This window comes from Ochotona curzoniae, unplaced genomic scaffold, assembly GCF_017591425.1.
Source record: "Ochotona curzoniae isolate NIBS_2020 unplaced genomic scaffold, NIBS_Ocur_1.0 contig_4516, whole genome shotgun sequence".
Taxonomy (NCBI): Eukaryota; Metazoa; Chordata; class Mammalia; order Lagomorpha; family Ochotonidae; genus Ochotona; species Ochotona curzoniae.
The window spans coordinates 3546507-3558662 of record NW_024466313.1 but is presented as its reverse complement, the minus strand read 5'-3'; the positions used below and the strand labels follow the sequence as shown (position 1 = coordinate 3558662).

The following is a 12156-nucleotide window of genomic DNA, read 5'->3' as shown; positions in this document are numbered from 1 at the left end:
CTCCTGCGGGCCCTATCCAGAGAATGTGCCAGCTGCAGGCAGGGAAGGGCGCCGTGGCCTGGCCACAGGACGGGCCACAAAGCTGGAGCTCTGTTGCCCACAGCCACCACGAGGCAGGTCACAATCTTCCCTTGCCAGCTGCGGTGGCCAGACTCGACCGTCCAGGCAGCTGCCGCCCGGCTCTTGGTTCTACAAGCCCCGAAGGCCCTGCAGGCCATGCCAAGGCAAGCATACCCGGGAAAGCAGGCGGTCTCGGCCTTCCTGCCGACCACCCTACGCCCATCAGTAGGGATGTGCCCCAACCCAGAGTGCCGGGTTCGATACCCAGCTCCAGCTCCTGAGCCCTGTTCTCCAAAGGACAGAAGCCTGGCCCCGCCTCCCTCATGGGGACGCAGGCTGCGCTGCAGCTCCCGGCTCCACTCCCAGCCCCGTGCTGCAAGCAGGCCAGCACATGAGATCTCACTCATTCCATCTGCCACTCTGATTTTAAAAACAAATGTGCTGCAGAAAACCAGACTGTGCTGGGCGTGGGAATTCAGCAACACCGCCAGCTGGAAGAGGGCACGCGAGTCCGGGGGCTCCTGGCACCCACGCCACGGACACCAAGCTCAGAACGTGCAAGCCTCAAGGTAGAAACAGTGCAAGCCGCGCCCAGAACCTGCCAACCTCATCTGGGCACTCCACAGTTCTCTGCAGTTCTCTGCAGCCAGCTGTCCACGGCAGTCACGGCGTGGCTTCCTGTCCTACACAGGCACCGTCTGTCGTGAAGAACGCGTCGGTCTGCGCTGCGTCACAGCTGCACGCCCCAGCAATGCAGCCACTCGAGGGAGCCACGCAAGGCGAGGGGCACACTACACACCCCAACATCGCCACGGACACAGCACGACCGAGGCTTAGTTCTAAATCTAAAACCCTAAATATATTTCCTAAAGATTTTATTTTTATTTGAAAGTCAGACACACAGAGAGAAGAGACAAAGAGGAAGACCTGTCCGATGATTCACTCCCCAAGTGGCTGCAAAGGCCAGAGCTGAGCCAATCTGAAGCCAGGAGCCCAAATCCTCTTCTGGGTCTCCCACACAGGTGCAGGGTCCCAAGGCTCTGGGCCGTCCTTGATTGCTTTCCCAGGCCACAAGCAAGGAGCTGGATGGGAAGTGGGGCCACTGGGATTAGAACTGACGCTCATATGGGATTCAGGCAAATGCAAGGCAAGGACAGACTTTAACTGCTAGGCTACCGTGTTGGGCCCTAAAACCCTAAATTAATTAGCAACCGACTTGAAAATCTTCTCCTTAAATAAGACTTGCTTTTTTAAAAAAGACTCCCTATTAGAATATAATTCTTAAAATGATTTGATTCAGAGTTAGTGAGAAAGAGGGAGAGATAAGCAGAGGTGTGCCTGGTGCTGGTTCACAGCCCAGATGCCCACTCGGCAGGGCCAGAAGCGTCCTGGCCCGGGGCGCGGGGCGCGGGGCGCGGTGTCCGGGCACCCAAGCCGGCATGCTGGCATTCCCGGCTACACCGTCAGCCCCACAGAACCTCATTTCTAGGAGCAGAAAATCTCATCATAATGGCCAAAAAACAAACCTAACAGTAAAAAATGTAAATCTTTCATGAAAAGCACTCAGACACGTGACAGGAGTGTGTAAAACAGCAAAGGATGGAGAAACGAAACGGTTCCCGTGTGAGAAAGCTCAGGAATACGAAAGTTCAATGACCGCAGCTCGGTCAGCAGCCCACTGCGGACAGTCCCTCACAGGACGCCCGGCCCGCTCCTCCCTGGCCGAGCAGGCCGCTCCCCGCGCAGCGGTCTGCATCTACGCCCTGAAGGGCTGGCCTCAGCCCGGCTGGTGGCCGCTGGGACGCACTCAGGGCCGTCCCGGGCTGGCCTCATACACCGCGCCTGGCTCCCGCCCAGCACAGCAGCTGCAGTGCAAGCACAGTGCGTCTAGAGGACCCACTTTAACAACTCCATCTTCAAATCCGGGTTCCCCTCCCGCTCACGGGATGCCTGCCAGGCAACACGCACCTGGAGGAAGGGGACTCAGCCACCCACAAGGGAAAAACTACCCGGATGGGGACACGGGGACGGCCAGCCCCAGAAAACATGAAGGGAACAGGTGCGCCAGGCAGGGGCTGTTTGAACAAGACAGACAGAAACACATCCATGTTGCCACACAAAGTCTGATCCACGCAGGACAGACAGGGTGTAACCGGAACTGTCCAGCGTTGGGCGCACACAGCTCAAAAACAAAGGCCACCAGGCCCAGTGCGATAGCCTAGTAGCTAAACCTTCCCCTTGAATGTGCTAGGATCCCATGTGGGCACCAGTTCATGTCCTGACGGCTCCACTTCCCATCCAGCTCCCTGCCTGTGGCCTGGGAAAGCAGTCGAGGACGGCCCAAAGCCTTGGGACCCTGAGCGCTCTCTCTATCCACTCTCTGTTTCTCCTCCCTGTTATTCTGCCTTTCAAATCAACAATTAGAACGGTTATGAATATCTTTGTAACGGCTAATGCATCAATCACATTCGGAAAAGAGGCGGGAGAAGAGACAGCGGGAGCTCAGTGATGACAGCGCCTGTGTCACCGGAGGTGAAACATTCCACAGCAAAAGCACATCAATGACATGCAACAACCGCTAAGAGAGCTTCCGGCCCGGCTCCCACACGCGAGAGAGGCGGACTCCCTCAGCAGGACATCGCCAGAGCCGGGGGGCTGGGCTCCTTCACAGCAGAAATACGTTGGACTACACCTGTTCATCACAACCCAGTAACATCAGAAAACAATAAGTAAAAAAAACTCTAAAAACTAAAAAATTCAGTTAAATGACTACTGGATAAAAGGAAAAATACAAACAAAACAACAGTTTCTTAAAAAACAATGGTGGGGGCCCGGAGCGGTGGCGCAAGTGGTTAAAGGTCCTCGCCTAGCACGCCCGGGATCCCATATGGACGCCGGTTCTAATCCCGGCAGCTCCACTTCCCATCCAGCTCCCTGCCTGTGGCCTGGGAAAGCAGTCGAGGACAGCCCAAAAGCTTTGGGAACCTGCACCCGCGTGGGAGACCCAGAAGAGGCTCCTGGCTTCGGATCGGCATAGTATCGGCCCGTTGCGCTCACTTGGGGAGTGAATCATCGGACGGAAGATCTTTCTCTCTGTCTCTCCTCTCTCTGTATATCCGCCTTTCCAATGAAAAAATAATAAAAAAATAAATCTTTAAAAAAAAAAAAACAATGGTGGAACAGCAGGTACTGTCTCAGCCTCAGACACTAACCAGAGGGAGATCCGTTAGAGATTTAAGAATGAAAATAAGTAGACTCTGAGCTAGAAAAACCAGAAAAACAAAATAGATCATCAGGGGAAAAAAAATCAAGTGAAAGCAGAAGCGATTGAGGCTGAAGAGGGACGAATACACTGGGTGAGCAGGTGAGCAGCCCGGCACTCCGCACAGACCCACGAGCCACCACCTCATCCAGGCGGAAGCCCAACACCCCTAAATGTTGACTTTTCTGAGACGCAGAGAGCAGGCGAGCTCCCATCCCCCACAGGGCTCGGAGGGGGCCAGGCCGGGGCTGGCTGGTCTCCGACCACAGGGGCAGGTGCTGGCTGCCTGAGCCGTCGGCCTTGTCGCCGGGGTCTGCCCTGCCTGCAGCTGGGGCCAGGCACCAACCTCAGGCTCACCCCTGCAGCCTCGGGCAGCCTGCCTGGCATCCACACACTAGCAAAGCGCCCAGCCTGCATGTTCTTTTTCTCATTTCCTAATTGTTTTGTTTCAGAAGTGGAGATCTGTAAGCCTACTCCTCAGACACGGCGGCTATGCAGGTGGGAGCCCAGAGCAGGGTCCACCCTGCGCAGAGGCAGGCGCCCATCCCCAAGCCGGCTCTGCGTCCCCTGGAGCCTCCAGTAGCAGGATCAGAGTTAGGCACCAAGATCAGGAACTCAATTAGGCTAAACGCCTGCTCTGCATAACACACCTTAGAAATGAAAAAACAGGGCCCAGCGCAATAGTGTAGTGGTTAAAGTCCTCACCTTGCACATGCCAGGTTTCCCATATGGGCGCCGGTTCTAATCCCAGCAGGCCCACTTCCCATCCAGCTTCCTGCTTGTGGCCTGGGAAAGCAATCAAGGGCAGCCCAGAGCCTTGGGACCCTGCATCCAGGTGGGAGACTGGGAAGAGGCTCCTGGTTCCTGGCTTCGGATTGGCTCAGCACCAGTCACTGCGATCACATTGCGATCATCAGACGGAAGATCTTCCTCTCTGTCTCTCCTCCTCTCTGTATATCTGACTTTCCAATAAAAATAAACAAATCTTTAAAAAAAGAAATGAAATGAAAAAGCATCACTTTGTAAACCTCAGTGAAAATAGATTTTATAACTCATCAGAGAGCTGAGAGTGATGGCTCAATTGGCTAATCCTCAGCTTCCAGGCACCAGGACCCCCTAAGGGGGCTGGTTGTTGTTCCAGCTGCTCCACCTCCCAACCAGCTCCCTGCTGATGCTGGGAAAGCAGTGGAGGGCGGTCCGAGTCCTTGGGTCCTGGACCAGTGTGGCAGAAGTCCTGCCTCCGGGCTTGGATCAGCTCAGCTGCTGCCACGGGAGGAGTGAAGCAGCACATGGAAAAGATTCTTTTCCGTGTCTCTCCTCTAACTCTGCCCTTCAAATGAATACATGACTCTTGGAGGGGAGAGGAGGAAGCACCAGGCCACCAAAATCGTCCAACACCCAGCCCTGCAGACCAGACAGCCCTGAGGTGGCACCAGCCACTTAGGAAACACAGTGTGCTCAAAGGGCATGACAGTGCAGCCTCCGCGAGGACCAGGGCGCGCCAGAAACGCTGCAGCAGGATGGAGCGGCACGGCTGAGTCAGGCACCTGTCAACGCCGGGCCAATGCGTCCGGCAGGCACTGGCCCAACATGGAGCAGTTCTCACTGACCTCACCGACGGACAGGAGCTGACCACACTGGCGGGCAAGGCCTGGTCATGCGGGCAGGGAGGGGCTGGTAGCTCAGTGGAAGCCAACTCCAATGGGAAGTCTGGCAGGGCAGAGATGCCTGTAAGTGCCAATGAGGACCCAGGCATCCAGAAGGTCTCCATTCCCCCAGGCCTGCTCACACCGCTGCCCTCACTGCACCCAGGACTACCCGGGGTGCCCACCATGCTGCTGGCACACACAACACTTGCTTTGAAAGCGCCATGCAACCACTGGCCACGTGGCTTCCCCCTGGGGCCATCAGGGCCTGTGCCCAGAGCCCCTACCTACGGACAGAGTGGACCCCAGGATGTGCCCTAGGGAGCGGCTGGCTCCGAGCGACACTTACGCAGCACTCGGTCCAGTAGACGTGCAGAAAGGGGAAGGTGAGCAGGGCCTTGTTCCCCTCCCTGGGCAGCAGCTCCTCCTTGAACTGCACAAAGCTGGACTCCAGGTGGATCATCTTGGGTGCCCGGCCATAGGACCTGCAATGGTGCAGCATGAGTCAGTGAGAGATGAGCGCTCGCGGCACAGCACAGCAGAAACAGCCGCGTGGCACACACTCAGCACGCGGCACACAGCCTGCGCCTCACGGAGCACACGCCCCCAGCAGCCCCTCGCTGCCATGCGCCCAGGAGCACTCGGGCTGAGCAGGGCCACGACCAACGTTCGCTGCGGGAGAGTCACGTGGCCTGAGAGACAGTGAGTTCCTGAAGAGCTGAGAAGCCTGTGTTACCCAAGAGACAAACTACCCAGGCTTTGTGACACACATGTCACACCTGTCCGCCTCAGGCCAACATGTTTCATTTTTAAATACTTTTAAGAGGCAGGACCTTTTCAAGGTGAGCAGGTGCGAAGGGCTTGGCGCTCGTGACCAGCTGGGTGCCTATGTGCAGCGGTCCCTCCACCTGCCCCACCAGGAGCCCGTCCAGTGGACGTGCCGACCAGCAAGCTGAGCAGGGCCCCGTCCCCTGCCCGGGCAGCAGCTCCTGGAACTGCACGAAGCTGGACTCCACGTGGATGACGGAGCATCTTGGGGCTGGCCCGCCCACTCTGCATTGGCCTGTCCAGCTCCAGGACCAGCAAGCGGCGGGCATCCTGCCACCCAGCCCCCGCAGCCTCCCTCTGGGCATCCGGGAGGATGAAGAAAGCCCGTGCGACTGTCGCTCGGCCTGTGCCTGCTGCTGCAGAGCCACGGCGGGCCGCCTTCCCCAGTGTGCAGCCACACACCCGCAGCCCGTCCTCAGCCAGTTCCGAAGCACGGGGCCTCTCGCTGCTGAGCGACTGTCCTTCAAGCTGATTCTCTCCGCTTCTACAAGCTCCAGAGTCTCAGTAACTACAGGAAGCAGACAACCTCAGGAGTCCAGGCAGGCACGGCCAGGAAGCAATGTTAAGCTCACAAACCTAAGGCCCAAACCCACAGACAGAAAGGACTAATGCTGGGCCCAACGAAGTAGCCTAATGGCTAGGGTCCTCACTTTGATGTGCCAGGATCCCATGAGTACTATTTCATATCCCAGCTGCTCCAGTTCCCATCCAGCTCCCTGTCTGTGACCTGGGAACGCAGTCGAGGGCGGCCCAAAGCCTTGGGACCCTGCACCCACGTGGGAGTCCTGGAAGAGGGTCCCGGCTCCTGGCTTTGGATCAGCTGAGCTCCAGCTGCTATAGTTGCTTGGGGAGTGTATCTGTCTCTCCTCTCTGTATATCCACCTTCCCAATAAAAATAAAATAAATTTTTTGGTTTTTTTTAAGATTTATTTTATTTTTATTGGAAAGGTGGATATACAGAAAGGAGGAGAGACAGAGAGGAAGATCTGTGTGACGGTTCACGCCCCAAGCCGCCTCAATGGCTGGAGCTGAGCCAGTCTGAAGTCAGGAGCCCAGAGCCTCTTCCAGGTCTCCCACCTGGATGCAGGGTCCCAGGGCTCTGGGCCGTCCTCCACTGCTTTCCCAGGCCACAGGCAGGGAGCTGGGTGGGAAGCGGGGCCACCAGGATTACAACTGGCGCCCATATGGAATCCTGGCATGTGCAAGGCAAGGACTTTAGCCGCTAGGCTGCCATGCCAGAACCAATACGTCCTTGTTTTTAAATCTGTTGTTTCTAACACCGATCCCATGAGAAGACCGCCCTGCCCTGCTGGGGTCCGTGTGATGGGTGTGGAAGACAGGAAGGTGTGAAGAGTATAGTTCCTTTGCAGGCAGGGTCGCAAGGAACTTCCCGCTGTGTGACAAGGCCCGGCGGATGTCTCTACAACACCTGAATGCAGCTCTGCCTCCCTTTGCACGGACACTGGACAACCCCGCTGAGTATTCTGTAATCTATGTAGGCATTGTCTGCCTCTGCGGAGTTACTGTTTAATATCAATAGGAACTTAGAAGCTAATGTTGCTGGTGCCGTTTTTAGCCAAAGAGCTATTATTGCTGTTAGGGCTGCATCCTGTGGCAATATGTTAATCAAGAGTGTTAAACTCCCCTTTTGATCCTATGCTAATGAAGGGTGCTCTGTCTTCAGGTGTAGTGGGAATCTATTCTTTCCTTCTTTCTTTGATCTTTTAGGTCCCTTCCTTCCTTGACTGTCTCAAGACCTAGTTGTAAAGTAATTGTGGTAGGAATGTGTTAGTGATTGATATGCACCATCTATTGAGAACTTTTTCCTAGCCTGGCGCCAGGTGGTTAACATTCTAGCCTTAGGTGAAACAAATGGCAGAGTTATCTTTGGAAACACCCACTTGACCATGACGTAAAAAGTCTGAGCCAGAGTTTGACTGATTTTGTATAAATAAAGCGGACAGCTTTTGTGCGTGGTCCATTATGATGATGAAGAGTTACTAGTGGTCCGTCTCTTTCTTTGCGCCTAATCCACGCACCCTTCGCGAGTTCCGAACTCAGCTGGAGCTGGACTCCGGCACTGCCCAAGCAGTAGGACCATACCAGAAGCAGGATGCCATGGGCACCACACGCTCATTACACAGACACCTGACACGCGGGTGAGCATACCTACCTCCTCCATTCCATCGGCTCCCTCGGAAGCTGCTGTGACAGCGTGGGGTAAATGGAGGTAAACAAATTCTGATCTCCAGCACCTGAGGCAAGAACGAAGGGAAACTGAGTCACGGCCATGCAGACAGACACACAGACCCCAGACACAAAGCTGTGTCTTCCAGCATTCAGTAAGATGACACCACATGTCAACATTCGTGCCTCTGAGGGCCAGCCTGAGAACACGCACTTCACACCTGCGTGAACACCCCAGCCTTGGAACACCCACTTCACACCTGCGTGAACACCCCAGCCTTGGAACACCCACTTCACACCTGCATGAACACCCCAGCCTGGGAACACCCACTTCACACCTGCGTGAACACCCCAGCCTGGGAACACACGCTTCACACCTGCGTGAACACCCCAGCCTGGGAACACCCACTTCACACCTGTGTGAACACCCCAGCCTGGGAACACCCACTTCACACCTGTGTGAACACCCCAGCCTCGGAACACACGCTTCATACCTGTGTGAACACCCCAGCCTCGGAACACGCACTTCACACCTGCGTGAACACCCCAGCCTGGGAACACCCACTTCACACCTGTGTGAACACCCCAGCCTCAGAACACACGCTTCATACCTGTGTGAACACCCCAGCCTCGGAACACGCACTTCACACCTGCGTGAACACCCCAGCCTGGGAACACGCACTTCACACCTGTGTGAACACCCCAGCCTCGGAACACGCACTTCACATCTGTGTGAACATCCTAACCTCGGAACACAAGCTTCACACCTGCGTGAACCGAATCCTAAGACCCCAAGAGATGGGCAGGAACCGAACCCAACAGCACACCATGAGACAGGCAGGAACCTGTGGCAGGGGCCCCCAGCTCCACTGTACCCCCAGCTTCACTGTACCCCCAGCTTCACTGTCCCCCAGCTTCACTGTCCCCCAGCTTCACTGTCCCCCAGCTCCACTGTCCCCCAGCTTCACTGTATTCCCAGCTTCTGCTCCCTGCACCAGAAGTCAGCTAGAAAAGCCGACAGAGAAGGGGCCTGGAGGAATGAAAATGACCTTCCTGCCCAAAATGAACTCAGCCTAGGCCAGCAGAAGAGTCCTCTGTGTAGCTGAGGTGTGGCCTGGCCAGCCAGCCTCCTGGGGCCTCACCACCCGGAGGGAGGCTGGGGAAGGGTGAGCAGACCCTCAACCAGGACCCCCTGACCACGACAAGGGTCCCCTGACCATGCCCAGGCCTCACGCTGGTCCCACGCAGAAGCTGGCTACTCATGCACAATCCACAAGTGTTGAAATCCAAATAGTTCTTCTAATTATTAGCATGGCCCTCTCCTCCCCTCACAGGAAGCGTTACATACAGACATGGCCCTCTCCTCCACTCACAGGAAGCGTTACATACAGACATGGCCCTCTCCTCCACTCACAGGAAGCGTTACATATAGACATGGCCCTCTCCTCCACTCACAGGAAGCGTTACATGCAGACATGGCCCTCTCCTCCACTCACAGGAAGCGTTACATATAGAGGCTGAGAAGCTTCCCTCAGAGGATCCTCCTGAGCAAAACCACAGTCCTGACTGCTAAAGGAATCACTGGTATTCTGAGCTCGGCTGGCTTGTCTGGGCGACTGCAGACCTAAACCCTGCAGCCTGGGACGATGTTCCGTGGCTGCACATGCGGGGGGAGGGATCATGCACATGCCTGGCTGCAGCCCGCCCGGAGCAGCTGCCTCACATCGCCACAGGCCTGCCAGGGGACCGTCAGCCAAGGCCAGGTGGAGCTCAGGGCAGTCTCCTCCCTGACAGCCCTGTCTGTGCACCCCGCCCACGGGCAGTGTCCACGCTGACAGCCCTGTCTGTGCACCCCGCCCACGGGCAGTGTCCACGCTGACACCCCTGCGCACGCTGCCCACGGGCAGTCCCCACGCTGACACCCCTGTCTGTGCATCCCGCCCACGGGCAGTCCCCACGCTGACACCCCTGCATGGCCACAGGCAGTCAGAAATCAGCAAGGATGGGCCCAGCGCGACAGCGTAGTAGTTGAAGTCCTCGCCTTACACGCACTGGGATCCCATATGGGTGCCAATTCTAATCCCGGCAACCCTACTTTCCATCCAGCTCCCTGCTTGTGGCCTGGGAAAGCAGTCGAGGACGGCCCAAAGCCTTGGGACCCTGCACCCGCGTGGGAGACCTGGGAGAGGCTCCTGACTCTTGGCTTCGCATCAGCTCAGCTCCAACCATTGAGGCGGCTTGGGGCATGAACCATCAGATGGAAGATCTTCCTCACTGTCTCTCCTCCTCTCTGTATATCCACCTTTCCAATGAAAAAATAAACAAACAAATAAAAGTAAAAGCATTTGCACAAACAAAAGACACCAGTGAGGACGCCCTCCGGCAAGCGAGGCCCTTCCGGTATGCAGGCCGATTCTGCTGCCTTGTTCAAGGAAAGGCATTAGTCCTCCCTACACGGAGACACATCCGCTGCACCTCGTCCTGGCACCCGCTCCTCCCGGCTCCCTCTATAAAGCTGCACACACTGTCCTTCCGACAACATGTCACCTAAGCGCACAGCAATCTCTCCATGGCCAAAGGCCACACGCTGGGGCAGCGCTGCGACGGGGCCGTGTAGGTCACTGTTTGCAACACTGCCCGCTGGAGGCCCGGCTTTCCCACTTCCGTTTTAGTTCCTTGCTGAAGTGCCTGGGAAGCAGGAGAGGGCCCAGGTGCTTAGCCCCCACCCCATGGGAACACCCGGAAGCAGTCCCAGGCTCCTGGCTTGCCCCCAACCTTGCCCACCACTGCAGACCTCCAGGCAGTGAGCCAGCGGGTGGGAGAGTTCCTCCTTGGGCTGGGGTTGTGGGCGGAGGCTTGGGAAGTGGCCTGTGAGGCCAGCTGCCCACGGGGGTCAGCCAGCATCCAGCTGCCCACGGGGGGTCAGTCAGCATCCAGCTGCCCATGGGGAGTTAGCCAGCGTCCACCTGCCCACGGGGGGTCAGCCTGCATCCACTTGCCCATGGGGGGTCAGCCAGCGTCCAGCTGCCCACGGGGGGTCAGCCAGCATCCAGCTGCCCATGAGGAGTTAGCCAGCGTCCAGCTGCCCACGGGGGTCGGCCAGTGTCCAGCTGCCCACGGGGGGTCAGCCAGCGTCCAGCTGCCCAAAGGGGGTCAGCCAACGTCCAGCTGCCCACAGGGGGTCAGCCAATGTCCAGCTGCCCATAAGGAGTAAGTCAGCCAGCGTCCACTTGCCCGGGGGGGTCAGCCAGCGTCCACTTGCCCAGGGGGGTCAGCCAGCGTCCAGCTGCCCACGGGGGTCAGCCAGTGTCCACTTGCCCAGGGGGTCAGCCAGCGTCCAGCTGCCCACGGGGGGTCAGCCAGCATCCAGCTGCCCACGGGGGTCAGCCAGCGTCCAGCTGCCCCGTCCCAGGCTTGGAGGTGCTGGGGCCCAGTGCTTCCGTGTGATCTGACCCACAGTCCGGACCCTTACAGCAGAGAGCTGAGTTCAGTCAACTGACGTCTGTGAGGTAGGCCCCGGCCAGCCTGCACGCTGTCACTCCTCAAGAAAATGTGACCAAGGGAGACACCTGGCACGCAGGCCAGCCAAGGAAGAACACACAGGAGCCGGCCGTGGTCCCAGGACCCAGAACCACAGCAGGTGTCAGCAGGACAGCCAAGGAAGCACACACAGGAGCCGGCCGTGGTCCCAGGACCCAGAACCACAGCAGGTGTCAGCAGGCCAGCCAGCCCTCCCAGCATGCGGGCTCTGTGGGGCCACCTGGCGCGTCCACGCAGCAGCCCTCTGCACCGACTGGGCAAGAACAGGATGGATGTTCAGAGGACGCGCACTCCCAAGTCTTCCCACCCAGTACTAGGAGGGGCCAGGGGCCTCTGCAAATGGGGGTGAAGGCCAGCGTCCCAGCAGAGCCACCAAGGAGGAGCCAGGCACCAGCGGGTGGGGAACCAGGGAGGTTGGGGTGTCAGGGAAGTGGCTGCGAGGGTTGCAGTGAGACCCTCAGGAACCCTGCTTCCCACTCACCATCCCGCCATGCTGCAACTCAGTTCAGTAACTGCAGCCAAGCTGCTGCCTCTTGTGGCGGGATAACTCCTCCAAGTGTGTGCACGAGGGATTCACAGCCAGCAGGCATCCCAGTCAGCCGGCCCCGCTTGGGGGCCTCGACGGCAGCCTGG

The 12156-nt window shown here is 57.7% G+C and overlaps 1 protein-coding gene across 1 annotated transcript in view; it reads right to left on the bottom strand.

Annotated features, from left to right (window-relative positions):
• TRAPPC10 (trafficking protein particle complex subunit 10) overlaps positions 1-12156 on the bottom strand; it is a 49882-nt gene that overhangs the window by 25906 nt on the left and 11820 nt on the right. The window contains exons 2-3 of the mRNA XM_040986685.1: positions 7970-8051; positions 5318-5453 (exon numbers count right to left, since the gene is read on the bottom strand). Of these exons, the coding sequence (XP_040842619.1) occupies positions 5318-5453; positions 7970-8051 (218 nt within the window). The remainder of the gene's footprint in view (positions 1-5317; positions 5454-7969; positions 8052-12156) is intronic.